The sequence below is a fragment of the Oryctolagus cuniculus genome, chromosome 1 (genome assembly GCF_051225735.1).
Source record: "Oryctolagus cuniculus isolate XC-2025 breed Fujian yellow rabbit chromosome 1, ASM5122573v1, whole genome shotgun sequence".
Classification (NCBI taxonomy): domain Eukaryota; kingdom Metazoa; phylum Chordata; class Mammalia; order Lagomorpha; family Leporidae; genus Oryctolagus; species Oryctolagus cuniculus.
In genome coordinates, this window is record NC_142867.1 from 51,186,510 (window position 1) to 51,207,815 (window position 21,306).

Here is a 21,306-nt window from a genome sequence, read left to right on the forward strand (position 1 = left end):
GCCTACGTGTACTTTTAAATGCAGTCAGTGTAAATGAGGTGGGTTATCTGTTATACAAATGGTTATCTTTGAGAAGAACTCTCCCCCAAAAAGGAAAAGGAAAAGCAAAGTGCTAAGGCAGATTGTGCCTGGTGTCTTTGAGCAAGAGCAAGAGGACCAGTGAGGTGGAGCAGAGTTACAGGGAGGTGAGGGGAGGAGGAGGAGATGGGGCAGGAATAGAGAAGAGCTAGAGCAATGCCCCTGAGTAGTGGAAAGGGGGTAGGAACTGGTGCACAGATGTCTCTTGCTAGGAGCATGGGAACTTCATCCATGGCAGCCAGGGGAGAAGAGTGCCTGGGTGCGGAGGCCAGTAGAGGTAGAAGTGTTTTGGGGGAGTCTGTGGAGCCTCTCTGATTGGCACCATTCTCTCAGTGAGGCTAGAAACAAGGACAGGAGCTGGGACTAAGGATGGCAGAGGTGGTGGGGGTTTGAGGAGAAAGTGTGAACTAGAGATCTAGAGGTTAATGGTAGAGTGAATGGACTTATACATGAATGACTTCCTATCAGCAACAAGGGCCTAATTAAGACTCATGGGCATGGATTCATGGATTTAAAGTGTGGTGGTCAATATGGTTATGAGTTTTTTTCTAGTCTTAAAAGTCTATTGTCCAGGTGCAAACTGTGCTAAGATCTCCTCTCCCACATTGTGAATGGTCATCTGGTCTCTCCTTGAGCACATCCATTGGCAGCTGTCTATCACTTCCTGAGAATCCTATGCTATCTTTAAAGAGACATGACTAACAAAAAGCACTTCCTCATATTTGTTTGACATTTCTCTTTATATTAATTCCTCCTAATGTGAAGTTAGGGGTCTATTTCTCCTGTCTGTTGTTTATGTAGCTCCATCTGCCCCTACATCTGATCATCCAGAAAGTCATCTAGAAATTTGACAGCATATCTAATTGTTGAGCCTGGGAGAAACAAGAAGCCCACATAAAGCAAGTAGGAATGCAAAATGGTGCATTGCCTATTTATTCTTGGACCACGCAATCCCACTTATAGAAAGGAAAACAAATGGTACTACAGTAGATTAAAATTAGACTATGATGATAGCATGTTGTGCCAATTTATGTCCCCCTCCATAAGAAAATAAATATGAGTATTTTATAAAATTTAGCTACAGGGGCAGGCATTTAGCATAGCAGTTAAGTTGCTGCTTGGGCTGTCTACACCCCACATTGGAGTGCTTGGATCAAGTCCTACCTCTGGGATCAGCTTCCTGGTAATGCACTCCCTGGGAGGCAGTAAGTGATGGCTCAAGTCCTTCCCACCCAATTAGGAGACCCAGATGGAGTTCCTGGCTCCTGGCTTTGGCCTAACCCACCGAGGTTTTTGCAAGCTTTTGGAGAATGAACCAGTGGATGGAAGATCTTTCTCAATCTATCTCTCTGTCTCTCAAATCACTTTGCCTCTCAGATAAAATGAAAACAATTTTTTTTAAAAAAAATTTTACAGATAACTACAAAGATTATTATCATAGAATTTTTATGATAGTAAATATCTGAGGCCAGCGCCATGGCTCACTAGGCTAATCCTCCACCTGTGACTCCAGCACCCTGGGTTCTAGTCCCGGTTAGGGCACCAGATTCTGTCCCGGTTGCCCCTCTTCCAGGCCAGCTCTCTGCTATGGCCCAGGGAGTGCAGTGGAGGATGGCCCAAGTCCTTGGGCCCTGCACCCACATGGGAGACCAGGAGGAAGCACCTGGCTCCTAGCTTCGGATCGGCGCAGTGAGCCGGCCAGCCGTAACGGCCATTTGGGGGGGTGAACCAATGGAAGGAAGACCTTTCTCTCTCTCTCTCTCTCTCTCTGTCTAACTCTGCCTGTCAAAAAAAAAAAAAAAAGTAAATATTTGGAAATAATTTCCATGTGTACAAGGGATTGATTAAATAAATTCTGGCACACTTATTCAACGGAATGTGAAAAAGACATGAAAAATACTGCCGTAGAACACCAGGTGGCATGGAAAGATCTAAAATGAAAGATGCAGATTTCAAAAAAGTTTGATGTGACACATTTTTATGAATACTGGTAACGGTGAGTTTTCCTGGATTGAGAGATAACCAGGAAACACATGTGTCTTTTTTTTTTCACTTTCCTTTATTTTCTATATTGATTGTGTAGTATAACTAGGAAAAAAAAAGTAATTTAATTTTTTTCATCAAAAAGCAAACCCTCCCAGCACTTCAACAACCCGCTGAAGCCTAACTCCTGCCTAAAACTTCCTTCACCCAACCTTCAAAGCCAGCCAGGCCTCTCTAAGCCTCCTCCGAGCTCAGACAACGTTTTGAAATAATAAATCTTAGTGATTCCTAAGACAGGCATGGAGAGAAGAGCAATCCTGTGTCAAAACGCAGGGCTCCCTCTTCTTGCCCCGGGTGCCCCCAGCGGCAGCCCCAGCACCTGTCCTCGGAGGGCGATCGAGAGCACAACGCAGCGGGTCTCACGGTGGCTGCCCCTCTCTCGATCTCGGACAAGCAGCTTTACATCTCCCTCCTTCCTAAGGGTTATCCTCTACCTCCAGAATCCTAAGAGACTTGGAGGAATTTGCCTCACGCTTGTGAAGGGGCCCAGAAAACTAAGGCTCACAGGGAAGGAAGAATTCAGACGGGGAGGAGATGCGAGCAAAGCCCCTGAAGCGCTGCTTTGTGCGCCCTCTGGTGGAGAAAAAGCTGTTTCGCACCCAGGGGAGGGCTTGGAAAGAGGACCATGGAAGTATTTAAGATGCTGCCAAGACTCCTACACTTTCATTTTGAAATCATCCCCACATCATATTAAAATAATCTATATCTCACATTAAATATAATTCCACACAACTACATAATAACTGGCTTAGATTAAACATAAATAAACATTTATCTGTTTTCCCAATAACAAACGTTCATAGGTCCTTGAAAATATTCAAGCCCTCATCACGTAGTTCTCGGAGCTGAGTGATAAGAAGTCCAACCTTGTCTTGAACTGAGGTTGGCATCCTTCCTAAGGGATACCACTCAAGTTCGGGGTGGTAAGGAGGCAGGAAAGGTGGGGTTCAGCAGCGTGACCACAGCCTGGCCTGGGGAGGCCCGCACAGACGGGACAGTGCCCCAGGCACAGCCTCAGTAGGACATGGAAAAGCATGGAACATGCCCATGCTTCCTTCTCCATCCATAGTGCAAATAACCTTCTGGCCAAGAGCGCCTGGACAGCGGCCTCTCCCTTATACCTCCAGCTCATACAGAACAGGGGCCTCTGCCCTGAGAACCCTCAGATAACGTTCAGCCCGATGGGGAACAACAGGTAAGTGAATGCCAAAGGCACAGGAAATCAGACTTCAGGGTCCCAGGCTGGTGTTTGGCTGCCAGGAGCTCATTCTCAGGGCTCAAAGGCCTACAACACTGCTCTTCCAGCCCAGAACGATTGCCATGGGCCAGCTTCAGGAGAACCCCCGTCCTGGGTCCCCACACCTTCAGCTCCAAGTCTGCCTCCATACACCCATCCCCACTGCGCTCCCTCCTGGACAGTTCTCCAACCTTCTCCCCAAGCCAGGGATGAAACAAGAGAGGAGAGAGAGACCAGTTCATAGTCCCTCTTGGTGACCAGGAGCTCTTCTTGTAAGTTCTAGTTGCTGATCTTAGAGACAGGCTTATTGCAGAAATTTTTCCAAATATGCTGATTAATTCTCATACTTTATTTGTGTATTTTTGGAGATGCTATGTATATAATTATAAAAATGCTTTGCCTCATTTTAAGCCTTCATTTTGCTTGTTTTAGTGGATTATCTAGGGCCGCTTGTAAATTGCGGAATAGAATCGGCAATACTGAGCTCCTTTAGCCTGTTCTTGATTCTAAAGGACTATTGCTAGCGCTTCTTCACTAAGAGTGATATTTGTCGCAGGTCTTTGGAAGGTACCAATAACCAGTTTAAGAATGTTTCTTTCTATTCTCTGATTTCGCTGAGGTTTTCTCAGGCCATCTCAGCTACCAAAATAATCATATTGTTTTCTTTAGTTTGCTAATATTGCTACATTTGTGGGTTTTCAATGTCAAATCATTTCTATGTTTTGGGAGTAAGAAAACTGTAGTTATGATGCATTGTTTTATGTGCACTAGTATATTTTGTTATTGTTTTGTGTAGGATATTTGCACTGTTCATGGGTGAGACCGAGTTATAATTTTTCTTTCTGATAAACTAATTGTCTGGTCTTGTTATTGATATTGTGCTGGCCTAGAATGAGTTTGTACAGAATTTCTTCTTTTTCTGTTTTTGGAAAAATTTTGTATGGGAGTAGAATTTGTTTCTTGAACATTTGCTACAATTAATCTGTGAATCCAGTAGGCCTGATCCTATCATTGTGAAGAGATTTTTTTTTAAAACAATTCAATGTATTATGCTTAAATAATTACTCGGGTTTCCATTGCTTCTTGAGTACACTTTAATAGGTTTAATGTTTTCTAGGGATTTTTCCATTTCATCTAAATTGTGAACATTGTTGGCATAGAGTCACAGTATTTTTTTTTACTATCATTTAATCTCCTGTAATTGCAGGTATGCTTTAGTTTTTATCTTGGTTTTATTTGTGTCTTCTCTATATTTTTGTTGCTCAGTGTCAGTGGAGGTTTATCAGTTTCATCAGACTTCAAGAAGCAACCTTTGGCTTTGTTGATGCCGGCCATCATTTCCTCATCAGCTATTTCATACATTTTTGTTCTTCTCTTTATTATCTCCCTTACATACTTTGAGTTTTTCAGTTTTTCCAATTTCTTAAACACCTAGTTAATTCACCCTTAGCCATTTTTCTTTTTCTAATTTAATGACATACAGCTATAAACTGTCTCAAGTTACCAGCTTCACTCATTCCCAAATCATGCCGTGAGATGTTTACATTATCATTCAATTCTAGATCATTTAAATCTTCCATTATGATCCCTTCTTTTAATTTTGACTTGTTCAGACATGTCTGATATAATTTCCAAGTACCTAAACAACTTAGCTATTACCATCTCATTGGTATTGTGGCCAGTAACTGTGCTGGCCGATGTTAAGTGCACTACAACGTGACTCCCACACTAATTATAAAACCTGCAGACAGACTACAACAAGGATCTACTTGAAAGGCAAATAATAGCAGGTGAATTCAGAAAGGAAAAAGAATTACAGTGATGTCAGTAAGTTTCCTGATTTTTTTTTTCTCTTTTATCTTCTAAACTTAATCCAAAGTTGGTCTGAGTCACTGAATTGTGCAGAGGGCACAGGCAACAAAAACCTTGTGAGAATCCCCCGACTCTGGCCAGAGGAACAACAGAATCCACCTCAAACTGAAATCTGCTTTGTTGTTTCTTCTCTCTTTTTCTTCTTGGTCCTGTTTCGAGCCCACCCCATGTTGGAGCTGTCCAGACACAGTAACAAGAGCAGCACGTGAGCTGAAGAACTGTAAACCTGATAAAAGCTATTTTGAAAGTGATCTCTGTGCCAAAAAACAGGTGAGCAATCTCAGATCAATTTTAGTGTCTTTCTCTCTCTCACTCTCTTTTTTAGCTCAAAATACTTAAGTTGCACAAGACCATGCACTATCGCAGTAGTGGAGACATAACTAAAATTCCAAGAGAAACCTGTTTCTATAGCCAGTGGAAACAGAAAAGAAGGCCTCTAGGATCCAGAGACACAGGGACGGTCTAAGACAGAAAAACCGGGAAAGCGGATCCCATAAATCTGTACATGAACCAACCCAGGTTCAGTGCTCACCACAAGCTGGTTATATGCAGATGGACCCAATGACACAGCAAAGGCTTTGAAACATGAACAGATACTGGAACCACTACCAAATAACACTGCTGAATAACACCAGTGTCTAAGTGTGATCAAATTTTGTTCTGCCCAAAAGATCAGCATCCTCTGTAGAAGTCTAACAAAGTAAAAAATAATTGTACAATATAATACTCAAACTTTCCAGCACACAATCCCAAAGTAATTTCGTGCCCAAACCTAATAATCTGAACCAAATCTCAAGAAAAAAGACAATTAATAGATGCTGAACTCAAAATAATATAGGTATTATATACCAGAAATATATCAATTACATGTATATAATACATATAAAACAATCATAAACATGTTCACCTAAGCAACAAGATCCCAAATACATGAAGGAAAAAAACTGACAAATTTTGAGTAAAATGTAGACAACTCAACAATAGTTGGAGGTGTCAATACCCAATTCTCAAGAATAGATATAAAAATTAGATGAAATATGAACAAGAAAATAGAAGGCTTGAACAATAAGTCAAATAGAACAAATATCTATAGAACATTCTACATAGCAAAGCAGAATGAGTTTATTATACTCTTCTCAAGGGAAAATTGTATATTCTCTAGAATAGACCACTGATTAGATGAAAAGTTAGTGTAAATAAACTTAGGAGGACTAAAATAATATAAAATATGCTTTCTGATCACATGGAATGAAGTTGGAAATCAACAGCAGAAGGAAATTTTGGAAATTGACAAATATGTGGAGATTAAATAATACATTCTTACATAACAGTGGGTCAAAGATGAAATCCCCAGGGATATTACAAAAACACTTTTAGATCAATTAAAATAAATGCATAACAAACAAATAAACTATACCGAAACACATAATGTGATTGCTGTGATTAGAAGGAAATTTGTAGATGAAAAACATTTACCTTCAAAAAAAATAAAAAACCAAATGTTCCATTAAGAAACTAGGAAAAGAAGAGATGAGCCCCCACCCCGAAAAAAAGTCAAAATGAAAGGACTAATGAGCATTTGATGAAAATAAATAGAGACTAGGAAAAAAGACAAATCAATAAAGCCAAATTTTAGTTCTTTGAAAAGAACAACAAAATTGACAAACTTAGCTAAACTGATAACAGAGAGAGGGGGAAGGAGAGAGAGCGAGGCTCAATATTTCTAAAATCAGCAATTATGCAGGAGACATTACAGAAATTTAGTAAGTGGCATATGGGACTACTATGAACAATTCTATGTCAAAAAAATTAGATGATACAGACACATTTCTAGAAAAATGCAAACTGCTTAAACTGACTCAAGAAGAAATAAAAAGTCCAGAGTAAAAATATGAATTTCACAGACCTGTAATAAGTAAGGACACTGAATTAGCAATCAAAACATATCCCACAGAGATTAGCGAGGTCAAGGTGACACCACTGGTGAATTGTGCCAAATGTTTAAAGAAGAATTAACACCAGTTCTTCACAAAGTCTACCACACCCCCAAAAGAATCAAGGGAGAAGACTCCCTTCCCACCTCATCCTATAGACAAACATTACCCTGTCTTACTCTGCTTGGGCTACTATAACAGAAACACATTAACCTGGCTGTGTATGACAATAGTAACTCATGTCTTACAGGTGTGAGGTTGGATCCAAGCAGGAGGCATCAGCTGGTCCAGTTTCCAGGAAGGGCAGGCTTCCCGCGTGTCCTTGCATCGCAAACCAGATGCGGGTCAGGGGCGTCTGTCACGGGCCTCTGTTCTGAAAGCACAAATGTCTTTAATGAGGAGCTCCACCCCATGACCTACTCACCTGGCATAGGCCCCATTTCCTCACACAGTCACCTTAGGAGCTAGGGCTTCAGCATATGAACTGGGGGACATGCAAACATTCATGTCATAGCATGCCCAGGTACAAACCAAAGGTATCACACACAAAGCAAAACAAAAATAATCACAGACATCCCTTATAAATATGAACATAAAATCTTGAACAAAATACAGATAAGCTGAAAATGACAATATATAGACAAGATTATGCATTATGACCAAGTGGGATTCATCACAAGATTGTAAGACTGTTTTAACATAAGAAAATCAGCCCAACATCATAATAATCTAGCGTGGGAGACCCTAAGAAGCTCCTGGCTCCTGGCTTTGGATCGGTGCAGCTCTGGCTGCTGTGGCCAAACTGGGAGTGACCCAGCAGATGGAAGACCTCTCTCTCTCTGCCTTTGCCTCTCTGTAACTCTGCCTTTCAAATCAATAAATAAAACTTTAAACAAGTAAATAAAGAAATAAATAAAGCAGAGGCAGGACTGGATCTGAGGAAGTGCAATATGATATGCAGCCACCCCAAGTCGTGGTTTACCTTACTGCCCCACAATGCCCATGCCCTCAGACAAACCTCTTAGATAAAATGAACAAGTTCAACAGGGTTGCCAAAAACAAGCTGAATATAAAAAATCAGTTATATTTTTAGACACTAACAATGAACAGAGAACTAAATTAAGAAAAATAATTCCATTTATAATACTATAAACTAATAAAATATCTAGGAATAAATTTAACAAAGTTAGAGAAAAATTGCTACACTGAAAAATACAAACATCATTGAAAGAAATTACAGAAAACCTAACTAACTAAAAGACATCTGTATTCATGAATTGGAAGGTGTAGTACTGTTGGGAGGCAGTTCTCCTAAATCTACAGATTCACCCAGTACCTATCAAAGTTCTAGCTGCCTCTTTTTTGGAACTAGACAAGCAGATGCTAAAAATTAACATAGAAAATCAAGGGACCCAGAACAGTTTTAAAAAATGATAAAAGATACAATTGGAGGACTCACACTTCCCAATTTGAAAACTTCCTACATTGTTACAGTAACTTTTTTTTTTTTTTTGACAGGCAAAGTTAGACAGTGAGAGAGAGAGACAGAGAGAAAGGTCTTCCTTCCGTTGGTTCACCCCCCAAATGGCTGCTAAGGCCCGCACGCGGCGCCGATCCAAAGCCAGGAGCCAGGTGCTTCCTCCTGGTCTCCCGTGCGGGTGCAGGGGCCCAAGCACTTGGGCCATCCTTCACTGCCTTCCCGGGCCACAGCAGTAACATTTTAAATGTGGATTGCTGGTAAGGAATAGACATAAATATCATCGTAATAAAATTGAGAGTGTAGAAATAAATTTAAATATTTATGCTCTATTGATTTTCAAAAAGTTTGCATGACAATTCAGTACAGAAAATAAGCAACTTTTTAATAAATTATACTGGCAGCAATGGGTAGCCACATACAAAAAACTACCTGCACCTGCACCCTCCTAACTCATACCGTAGAAAGAAATCAACTAAAAATGGATCAGACACCTAAATATAAGAATTAAAGCTATAAAGCTCTAAGATTTCATGACTTTGGATGAGCCACTGGATTCATATGTGTGGCATCTAAAGTACAAGGACCTTCCCCGCTCAAAACAAATTACAAACAGAATTGTGATCTATAATAAACAACTTATAGTAAATGAATGGATAAATAAATAAATAACAAGAATGAATATTTATTTTTAAACTTACAAATGTGCAGTAAGCACATAAAATTAATGCCCAGCATCATTTGACATTAAGGAAGTGTAAATTAAAAGCTCAAAAAGTTATCGTTTAACACCCACAACTCCAAGGATAGTTGTAATCAAAGAGAGACGATAGCATGTGCTAGTGATTGTAGAGAAAACTGGAACACTCACACAGTCTGGTAGGAAGATAAAATGGTACACTTTGAAACATGGTCTGGGAGTTCCTGAGAATATTTAACAAAGAATTATCATATTACTCTGCAATTGCACTCCTGGATATATACCCAATAGCACTGAAGATGCATGTCCACACAAAAACTTGCAGAAGAATATTCATAAAAGTGCAGTTGACAAAAGCAAAAAAAAAAAAGGAAAATTTCTCTCTCACTTAATGGATGAATAAGCAAATGAATGAATAAGCAAAAATGTGATATATCTATAAATATCCAAAAGAATCCAAAAAAAAAAAGAGTGTTAATATAGTGCATGAATGAGCTTCAGAAGTGTTATGCTAAATGAAAGAAGCCAGATGCAAGAGGCCTCATGACTCCATTTGTATGAAGTGCCCAGAATAGGCAAATTCAAACAGAAAGGAGATTAGAGCTACCAGCAGGTGTAGGAGGCAGGAATGGGGAATGAAAGCTAATGAGTATGAAGTGTCTTTGGGAGGTCAGATACCTCTGACAGTTGCACAACCATGAAAACATGCTAAAAATTTATTCCTTGTATACTTTAAGAGTGGATTTAGGGCAAGTGAGGGCCTAGCAGTTAGGATGCCACTTGGGATGCCCACATACTGTATCAGAGTTCCTGAGTTCAAGTTGCAGCTCTACTCTCAATTCGAGCCTCCTGCTAATGCACAGATGGGAAATAGCAGTGATGTCTGAAGTACTTGGGTCCACGCCACCCACATGGAAGACCTGAATTCAGTTTCTGGCTCCTGGTTTGTTGCAGACATTTGGGGGAATGAACCAGCTGAAGGGTGCTGGAGTGAAGCAGCAGATGGGAACTCTCTCCCTCTTCCTCTCCTTACCTCCCTCCCTTTTAAATAAAAAAAAATCAATCTTTTAGAAGTAATAGAGTCAATTCACTGAGAAGAAATAACAGCCCTAAATGTAAATGCACATAACAACAAAAGCCCAAAATGCAGAAAGCAAAAAACTAAAACTAGAAATAGAAATGGACAAATTTGCAATCAACGTTGGAAATGACAGCAGTCGTGTCTCAGTAACTGATAGACTAGACAGCTTACCAGAAGTTTTCTAGTTATTGACAAGTTGGTTCTAAAATGTATAAAGAAAGCTGAAAATGCAGCCAGCACCGCAGCTCATAGGCTAATCCTCCGCCTGCAGCGCCAGCACCCCGGTTCTAGTCCCAGTTGGGGTACCGGACTCTGTCCCAGTTGCTCCTCTTCCTGTCCAGCTCTCTGCTGTGGCCCGGGAAGGCAGTGGAGGATGGCCCAAGTGCTTGGACCCTGTGCCCGCATGGGAGACCAGGAGGAAGCACCTGGCTCCTGGCTTCAGATTGGCACAGCATGCCGGTTGTAGCGGCCATTTGGGGGGTGAACCAACGGAAGGAAGACCTTTCTCTCTCTCTCTCTCTCTCACTAACTCTGCCTGTCAAAAAAAAAAAAAAAGAAAAAGAAAAAGAAAAAGAAAGAAAAAGAAAAAAGAAAAGAAAGTTGAAAATGCAACATAGCCAAAACAGGGGCAGGCATTTGGCACAGAGGTTAAGATACTACTTGGGGTGCCTGCTTCCCATCCAGGAGTACAGTGTGAGGACTGACTCTGCTCTCTGCTCCTGGTTCCAGCTCCCTGCTAATGTGCACCTTGGCAAGCAGCAAGGGACGGTTCAAGTACCTGGGTCGCTGCCACCCATGTGGCAGACTCAGATTGAGTTCCTGGCTCCACACTTCAGCCTGGCCTGTTCCTTGCTGTTGCGGGCATTTGGGAAATGAGCCAGCAGGTGGAAGATGTCTCTCAGGTTTTTTCTCTCTGTGTCTCTCTGCCTTTCAGAAAATGTAAAAATTTTAAGATAAAATCACCAAAATCATTTTGAAAAAGAATCAACTATATTAGGAGGACCTGATCTCCAGGCTTTCTTTAACACTACAGTGATAAAGACAGTGTGGCTTCGGCAAAAAGTAAGGCATTGCTCAAATCGACCGGTGACAAAGAAATGAGAGTCCAGAAATAATTCACTCAACTATAATTAGTTCATTTCTGACAATATGTAAGGTCAATTAAATAAGGGAATAATATTCTTTCCACAGTGGTACTGGAACAACTGGGCATATGCAAAGAAATTAATCTTGACCTTTACCTCTTACTTAATTCAAAAAAATAACTCAAAATGGATCATAGAAGTAATTAAATGTAAAAATAAAACATAAAACTATAAAATTTTTATGATAAAGTATAGAATAAAATTATTCTGACCTTGGGACCTTGTTAGGCAGAGAGTTCTTATATGTGAACCAAAACTCAATTCATAAAACAAAAATTGATAAACTGACTCCATAAAAGTTAAAAAATATTTCCTCTAAGAGAGATATCAAGAAAATGAAAAAAGTAATCCACAGATTGGAGGAAAATATTGGCAAATTACTTACCTCATAATAATTTTGCATCCACAACATATAAAGAACTCTCAGAATGCAACAATAATAAAGCAAGTAACACACTAAAAATTTAGAAAACTATTTGGACACTTTGACAAAGTAATAGATAGCAAACAAGCACAGGAAAAGATTCTCAGCTCCATTAGTCATTAAGAAATTCAGATTAAAACCACGTGAGAGGCAACTATATACCTACTTGTTGAAGTATTAAAACTCTCATACATGGCTGGTTGGAACACAAAAGGGTACAGGCACTTTGGAAAACAATTTGGCATTTTCTGATCAAGTTAAACATATCCTTGCCAAATAACTCAGCAATCCTGCTCTAGGTATTTTCCCAAGAGAAATGAAGATGTATTGGATAAATTTCCTAGGGCTGGTATAACAAATTATCAGAAATGTGGTAGCTTAAATATAGATTTGTTCTCTCAAATTTCTGGAGGCCAAAAGTCCACAATTTCGGTGTCAGCAGGGCTGCACTCCTTCCACAAACTCTTCAGAGAGAATCCATGTCCTGCTTGCTTCTTCTTGCTGTTGGCAGTTGCTGGCCTCTGTGGCTATCTTGGCTTGTCCCCCTCTGCCTCTGTCTTCTTGCCAGCTTCTCCTCTGTGACTCCTTCTCCATGTATCTTCTATGAATCCATCGTTGGACCCACCTGGATAATCCAGGATGACCTCATTTTAAGATCCTTTTTCCAAATAGGTTCCAGTGATTAGGACATGGACATGTCTTTTGGGGGATCCCCATTCAACCCACTGCACGTATCTTCACACAGAAGTCTACCCATTAATTTTTATTGCACTTCCAGTCACACATAACAAAAACTAGACAAAGGTCCTTCAATGGATAAACCACCTGTGATACATCCCTACAATGTAATACTGCTCAGAAGGAAAAAGGGGCAAACTCTTCACACATGCAACAATATGGATAAATCCTAGATGTGCTGTGCTGAGTAAAAGAGACCAAGACTCCATTCTGATTCCATTTATATAACATTTTGGAGAAGGCAAAGCTATTGGACAGAGAAGAGAACAGTGGTTACCACAGGTGGAGAAGAGAGGAAGCAATTGACCGCCAGGGGGAGGGGGGAGGGGCACTTTGGGGAGTCATGAAGCTGTTTCCCACCTTTATTTTGATGGCAATTACAGGGCTCAACGTATTTGTCAAACCTATAGAACTATACACCAGCAAGAATGAAACTCTTCTATATATAAATTTAAAACCACCATGTTTAAAATAAGACACTGGGTCCAGGACTCTGCACACCACATTTTCCTTCATCAGGGGAGGCTCTGCCAGTTGGGGGCTCCAGAGACAAGAAGGAACGGGGAAGGAATTGTCTTCTAGTTTTGGTTCCTGAGTCTGTCTGCATCACCCAGAGTTGTTTACTCTGGCAGTGGAGTTTTTCCCCACTCCCTGAGCAGCTTTGTTGCACTCCCTCCAGGGTGCCAGCTCAGCTGACTTCCCTTCTCACTGGTCTGGGAATTGCTCCACCTCTCTTGTTCTCCTAGCCCTGTGGAAAGTAGCTGCTTCCTACAGTTTCTCTCCCTGCACTGTCTTTGACCTCTTTTGCCTTTTTCAAAAAAGGCAAACAACTACTTAGTCAATGTTTTACATCAAATTCTTTCTGCTAAAATTACTGATGCAGTTTCTGTCTTCCCTACTAGAACTTGACTTATAGGAAGCCCAAAGTCCCACAAAGTCCGACATAATCTGTCCTTCCCATTTCCTCTCTGAACTTGTGTCCAATTTCTATTCCCCATCATTCACTCTGGGTCTGATTGTATGATAGGAAATACACATTAAATCTCACCACAAGGATGCAGTCATCAGAAGTGTGTGAAACCTTATTGGACAAATAACCTAGTCTCTGCAACAAATAAGTTGCAAGAGAGAAAAAAGAGAGGGAACCTCTAAAATAGAAAAGTCCTAAAATATCAACTAGCAACAATGTAAAGACTATATATAAAATATATATGTGATAGTAAAGAATTAAGAAATTATTGTTAATTTATTTTAGCTATTAAAATGAGTTATTGTTTTGCTTAAAGAACCCTAATTTACAAATACTTGGTGAATGTTTACGGATTGTTCAATAATAATATACTGGGGTAGGGAAGTACATGATATATGGATATAACAACATTGATCACTGGTCATTTTTGAAACCAAGTAATGGGTACAAAGAATTCATTGTATTATATAAAAGGTTGTAAAATTTTCTATGTATTTTCAATATCGAAGGGTCTACCACGTCAGGCAGCAAGACCAAATAATGGCCCATAGGTCTCTGGAAAACATCATGAGACACTGTTGAAAACTCCACAATGCAGTGATTTCTACCATAAGACCCAGAAACCAAGACCTTGATCTGCCCTTGACTACCTGGGTGACCTTGGACTTCGGTTCTACATGCCTCCATTTCCTCAGAGGTGAGATGGAAGAGTAAAATCTACCCCATGGTTTTGTCATGCAGATGAGATGAATTCACAGGTTTGAAACACTGTCTTAGGACATCATCTGGCTCATGGCAAGTACTCAAAAGATGTTAATTATTATTCTCAGTATTATTACACAGAAAATGAAACGAATCACAAGGGTCTTGAAACAGATGTATCCAAAATATGTTTTTAATCTTGATGAAGTTCACAAATGGCACAATATTGACATTTCCTTAAATAAGTTATATAGTCATGTTCTTAGACAACAAGGCACAGCATCACCATTACCGTGTGTTCCCAGAGGCCACAGAGGCAGTGATTTCATGTTCCCCCAACGATTGGCAGAGCTGCCAAGATCAGCAGGATGGCTCTCAAAGAACCAGTTTGCTACCAGATAAGCCAGTGAGAGATGCCATCAGATTTACTGGACATAGAATCAAATACAAAAATGATGCACAAGAAATATGGAATTAGCTTATTTTGCATTCAGTTTCATTCCTTTCCAGTGACAAAGGTGCTTTTTTTTTCAATATTTGTTAAGATGCAAACATGTGTGTCTTCCATGGGGCATTCTCACCAGGTTGTGGTCAAAAGAAATCAATAGAAGTGGTGAGTTCAGCATCATGGTGACCTGTGATGAGAAAAAAAAGAGGAAAAAGAAGGAGCAAAAGAGGAGGGGGAAGGGAAAGAAGCAGAAAAACAAGAGTGAATAACCACAATTGTCACTGAAACAAATCCCAGCTTACAGAGGCGCTTCTTTATAGCACTGATGCATTATGGATATGAGATATGAGCAGGTTTATAAGGCAAATGAAGATTAGAAATACTCCAAACTCTGAACCTTCAAGTCAGTGTTCGTATGATGACAGCTTTCCTGTCTGAACCTGTGAACACTGTTCAAGGGTTGAGCCCTTTCTGAACTTTGACTCAGTAATGACGGGTGATGCTGACTGAAGTGTGTGCTCTCCTCCTTTAAACTGGTCCTGACGCTCTAATTTCAAACTCAGTTCTTGCAGGAACTCACTACCTCAGCAGGAAGATTGTCACTGGAAACAAGCGACTTGAAGAACCCAACAGAGTCACCGGGTTTCAAACGTGAACCTTAATCTCCAAATCCCTTCCGTCCCCAATCCCTCAGCACAAGGGCGGTCTCACCTTCTTCCTGGAGTCATTCGGCTGCTCAGGCCTGAAGGTCCCTGCGACGCCGGCCGAAGGCTTCGGAGCCCACATTGGTGGGCACGAAGTTGCTCTTCACCATTCCGCCTGACCTGCTCAGCAAGCCTGCCAGCCGATGGGTCACACAGGTGGCAGTGTTGCAGCCTCTCTTCTGGGCAGTGATGCTGATTTGCAGGATGGGGAAAGAAGAGGAGACCGGTCAATGGATGGCTAGGAGAGGTGTCTTCCCCATGGGATCCTCATAAAGAGAATTGCAGCTCTGCAACATACTACTTAACAGTAAGTGTTTCTCCTAAATGCAATTATGCAGTTAAGCTGTTAAGGGAAATGGCTGGCAGCCTTGGCAAGCAGCTAAACCCAAAAATCATCACACATGTGCACACACAGAGAGAGGGCAGTTCCAAACCAGGATGCTATGCTGAAACTCCAGAGAAAGAGTGAGCAGCAAGGCCCAGTCCTCTTAATGACACACAAGGAGTATATAGAGATTATCTCACAGCCAGTAGCACCCACAAAACCATCTCCATGGGCAGATGAAATTCCCCTAAAGCCTTTCCTGGAAGGCACTGAGAGATCAGGGTTGGCACATCTTCTCTCAGAAGTGGTTACGCGCTTCTAAGTACATGGGTCCTGCTACTTGCATGGGGTCACAGAAATCACGCACCACTGCATAGATGCAGCTACCTCGAACTAAGGCTACTTCTAAGCATGGGCACGGACACCCTCAAGCCTTGGATGTGGACCAGAGCAGGTCAGGTGCTTCAATTCATCAAGTGGTGAAGCAGGAGGCATGTGCTGATTTTAGCATATTCAGAAGCAGGAAACAGATGGGCCTGCTGTGAAATCCTCTGGAGTGTCAATAAGCTCCCTTCACTCTCTTATCTCTATCCCGATCTGTGAGTTCTGCTCTCTCCCCTTCCATCCTAAGGTCCCCAGTATTCTTGGTCAAATGCAAAGCAACATACACTAGCCTGAAAAGCAATCAGAATGGAATCCACAGGCAATCGTGTTTATAAACGGGAGCATGAAAGAAAATCAGGAAGGAGTGGGACAGGTTCAGATGGCATCCTGAGACACCGCAAAGTGGAGGCAGTTGTCTTGCTGCAAGCCTTTGGCTATGTTGCTTTACTGGCTTTGCATTTCAGTTCTGAAATCAATGCCAGCAAATGTACAAAAGTTGTCTGGTTTCTGTAAGTATGTGCCCAGCACATAAGCACTCAGATTACTACACCACTTAGATTTGTGGAGGTCTAGGTTTCAGGGAAAAGACAAGCCAGGAAAAAATATACTATGTACCCCATGGGCCATCAACAGAAGGTTAGGCCAGGCAGGGGCACTGCAAGTGGGGGCACAGCCCTCCAGCAAGAGAGCTCCGAGGTGCTGCAGACCAGGGTGGAGTAAAGGGTGAACTTGACCTGCATTCCACACACTGCTCAGTTCCTCACACTTGGCAGAGGGGTTCCCATGGCAGATACATGGGCAACGCCTGTCTCTGCACAGGCAGGGCTGGGGCCAAGCCAGGGACTCCTCTGTGCTCTGGGTCAGGGTACACAGAGGAGTGGGACTGTGGGACGGGGTGCTCCTCCTGGCCCTGTGGCCCCTTGCACATCTCTATAGCTGCTCAACTAAAGTGAGCACACTCTTATCACAAGTTCTAACTCACAAGGTCTCCCCAGCACTGCAAGACCAATTTCCAGACTAAGCAGTTACTCATACCCCATTTTATTTCCTAATGCCTTTCAGAAATGGATCTTATCACTGGGTCTGACCACAGTCCCTTCAGCTGCAACACAGAAACTGACAATCACTGGGACACTGGTCCTGATGAATAACAACAGACGGGGCAGGTGCGTTCTCTCCTCCCTCTCTGGGATATGTCCTCCTGACTATGTCAGAGGCTGGTGGGGAGTCTTACCTGGAGCCCTCAGTCTCTAGCTCCTGCTCCTGGTCTTCCTGCTGCAGTTCCAGCTCGCTGGCCTTCATCTGCACATAGTCCTGCACCAGTGCAGCCAGCAGGAGGCGCGCTTCCTCTTCATTAAATGTGGCCAGGTCTGGGCTGCTCTCCAAGGCGGATCTGTGTAGGGCAAGCAAACCCAGCGCAGGTTCTGAGCCTCTGCAGACCCCAGCCCCCAGGATAGGCAGCGAGGCTTCCAGATGCCTGCTTCTTCCCCTGAGGATGTGGGCGCTCTGCTCTCCGCCTCCCCCCACCCAGTGGACAAGGCATGAGGCCAGTTTCCACCTAAGGGCGCTGATTCACCAGGAGCCACGCGTGACTTCAGAGGCACGGAACAGTCTGATCCCAGGGTCAGAGGGAGAGGAGTGCGCGGCCGCTTTGGGCTGGCTCACCTGAAGGGCGCCGCCTGGAGGCTGCCTGCCTGGCACAGGACCAAGATGCCTAGAGCCAGGAAGGGGGAGAATTTCCGGAAGCCCATGACGCCTTTCTGTAAAGGGAGAATGGCATTACCACTGCGCCAAGACCACTGACCCAGGTTCTACTAGGTTCCACAACTGCCACATGACCCCGGACCGGCCATCCACGGCCCGCGCCTCTGTTCAGTTCTTGGCAGAAAAGCTGTGGTGAGTATCCTAAGATGCAATACTGTGAGAGGCTTGGTGGAGCAGACACTGGTGTCCTGGCAGAGATGTGGGGGTGTGGCTTTTGGAGAGGCGCACAAACCCACACCTTTCATCCAGGTCTATGCGGAAGCCAAGCGCGGACCCACCCTCTTGTGGACTTGAGCCTGTCTCATCCATAGCCTCGACCATTTGGGGGCCACCTTCTCTGCGGGACCTGAAGCCAACCCGTGCGAGTGCAGGATGGGAGGGGTGGATCAGAAAGTGAGCAAACCTCGCAGCCCGCAGATTTCGATTTGGAGAGATTTGTAACGTGCCAGTTACAGGTGTCTCGGGACTGCCCGGATCGCCAGCGCCCTGTGGGAGCGCAGTTTAGCAGCAGGTGGCGGGCGCCCGCCCGCGGGGATCTGTCCACTCTTGCGGTCGGCTGACAACCCTGCCCCGCATCCGACAGATGTCGCAGGAATGCCTGCGGACTAGGGCGCCTCAGAGGAAAGCTCAGGACTCCGCCGTCCAGGGAACCGAGCGTAATCCCTAAGGCTGCACTTCCACACTAAACTCGAATACGATCCCGCAAGGGCACAGACCCGCCTACCTGGGATCGCCGATCTTCCAGGGCCCACACAGAGCCCCAGGGTTGCTTCTGGGTTCGGCTCTCATAGGTGCGTGGAGAGCCCTAAGCGTACACCTACCTCGAGCCAGGACCAGGAGGGGGTAGGCAGGCCCAGAGATCCGAAAAGCGAACGTGCAAAGTGGATGAGCTAAGGAGACAGGCAGGTTATTAGAGTAATAGGGAACTTTCTCACCTGGCGATGAGAGGCAGAGCAAGCGACAGGTCCACCCGGGAAGAACACGACGCCTGCAGTAGGGGCCTTCCCAGCGGAGCCCCAAGCTCTTATTCTAGTGACCTCGGGAGGCGGGGGCACCCCACCAGCAGACGCGGCCAATCCAAAGTGGCCTGGATCAGCCAATCAGAGGCCCGACCGAGCTCCGATTGCGTCATAGCCGGCACTACCCGCCGGGTTCACTGCCGAGGGCGCTGTGGACTGCCACCGTCATTTGCTTTGAGGTCATTGCTTGGGGAGCGGGAGGGCCTGGGAGAAGGCGGAGAGCATCACCGTTCAGAAAGTTGTGGACGAGTCAAGGGAGAGTTTGGCATTACCTAAAGCGAGGGACCAGAATTTGTCTCACTTCCCTGGCGCCTGAACTCAGGCACACCAATGGGACACCTGAGTCTGGCCACCTGGATCCCCAAGACTGAACAGGAGTCCTGGGTTCTAAAGCGGTCTCAGCTGAAATAGTAGCTGGTGGTGGGGAAGGGGTGGGGGCCTCTAAGATTGATGTCTTTAAACTATCTGGGTGGCCCCGGGGGTATCTCTCCCCGCCCCCCCTTACCCTCTTCTCCGGAGCGCGTGCGCCTTAGCACCCAGGATCCCAGGGAAGGTAGCTTTGCTTCTAGTCCAGTCTGGCAGCTTAGGCTGAGAGCCAAAGAGAAGAGAGGACTCCGGAGGGGGTAAGCCGGCACCGCCTGCCCGAAGAGCTCAGCATTCCCCACCTGGCCCCCTGCCTCTAAAATCCTGGGCTGCAGGTTCAGGGTTCCTCCCCCAACCCTAGGACCCTCCACAGCTGCCCTGCGCCTCTGGCAGAGTCCAGCGGAGCTGTCAGGCCCGGGCCAGTGCCCAGGTCTTTATCGCTCGCATCCCCATCCCGCATCCCCATCCCTCTTCCCTGAAGAACTGAGCACGCCAGGTCCAGTGCCCAAAGGCAGGTAGGGGGAAGGTGCTGCTGCCCAGGCGGCAGTCGGCGACTTTCACACGCGCTCCCCTCGAAGCTACAGAAAACCAGGTGCGCGCATCACGCACTCGCATGCCCGGACCTCCACCACACATTCCATGTTTCCCGTGCTCACCCACACTCCCGCAGCCCAGGCGCTCGCTGCGATGCGCGCACCTCTCCAGCTGCTCTCAAAAGGGAGCACGCGCACCAACCCAAACCAGTGCGCCCGGAGCTGCAAGCGCGCGTGTGTCTGCTTTTCGGGCATAAGCACGTTTTGTGTACCCTGTCCAGCAAACCTAAGCACCGGCACACGCACCTCCACGCACACGAACTCGGACTCTTCCTTTTTTCCTAAAGGAAAGCGGGTTTCTCCGAGTCTGCGCTGCCGGCTCTTCTTGCTTCTGGGTCCGGAGAGACCCTAGCTCTAACCGTAGGGGTCCGGATTGGGCTGGAGGTGGGGACGGTAGGGAGGAAGAGAGGGAACGCCCCCCAACCCCCAGGCTTCAATCTCACTCTGTACCACTAGCTAAAAAACTTCTGCCCGTGCCCCTGGGCTGGGAAGGCGCGTCCAGGCAGCATCGCTGGGGACTGCGGTGAGGGTGAAGCCAGAGAATCGCTGGACCCCCGCGCTGGTGCTGTTTTCTGGAACTCAGTGGGTGTCTGTGTAGCCCCTCCAAAAAAAAAAAAAATCCGTTTTCTGTGGCAGGACCCTGCTAGTGGGAAGAAGGCGGGTTGACTGCCAGCAAAGAAACAATCGGAACCCCAGGTGACACCCCCTCCCCCAAAGAAGCGGAAGAGACCACCGACTCTGGTGACGCCCTCGGTCTGCCTCCCCAAGACCCAGAACGCTCCCAGGCAGGCTGGCCCGAAGTCGCGCCCTCCCCTGAGAGGCAGCGCAGCACAGATAAAGAGACTCGCGGCTGCTGGCTTATTGGATGCAGGGCAATCCCGCACCGGGAACCGTGGCGCTCTCTCCAGCGGGTTCTTGTACGTAATACGTAGGTTTCCCTGCGCCTACATTCTTCAGGACGCAAGGAGGACCACCAAAGCGGCCTTCACTTGGAGGCTTCTCTGCCTAAGCTCTGCATACAAGCTCTATGTCTTGTTCCCGGATTCCCAGGGAGAGGGGCTCCCCAGCGGAAAGGCCAAGTTGGAAGATGCCGTCAGCAGGAGGCCTCTCCCCCTCCCACTGCAGCATCCGCGGCAGCACCACTCCCCTCGAGGCTCTGGGGCAGCTTGGAGGGTGGCGGGTGCAGTAGGAGAGAAGGTGCGTAAGGTCGCAGACCTTGAAACCCTGAAGGCATCGGTGCCTCTCAGGGCAAAGGAAGCAGGTGGAGAGACAAAAGCAGCCCCATTGGTATTTGGCCTCCAGGGC

The 21,306-nt window shown here is 44.9% G+C and overlaps 1 protein-coding gene across 1 annotated transcript; it reads right to left on the reverse strand.

The window, feature by feature from the left end:
- Positions 1-14,578: 14,578 nt before the first annotated feature.
- LOC100008770 (calcitonin gene-related peptide 2) lies at positions 14,579-19,091 on the reverse strand. The gene is made up of 5 exons (XM_002708831.5): positions 18,962-19,091; positions 17,928-18,022; positions 17,497-17,655; positions 15,561-15,745; positions 14,579-15,036 (listed from the first exon to the last, which is right to left on the reverse strand). The coding sequence occupies exons 2-4, from the start codon at positions 18,011-18,013 to the stop codon at positions 15,586-15,588; spliced, it is 405 nt and encodes a 134-aa protein (XP_002708877.3). The 5' UTR covers positions 18,014-18,022; positions 18,962-19,091; the 3' UTR covers positions 14,579-15,036; positions 15,561-15,585.
- Between the last annotated feature and the right edge of the window lie 2,215 nt (positions 19,092-21,306).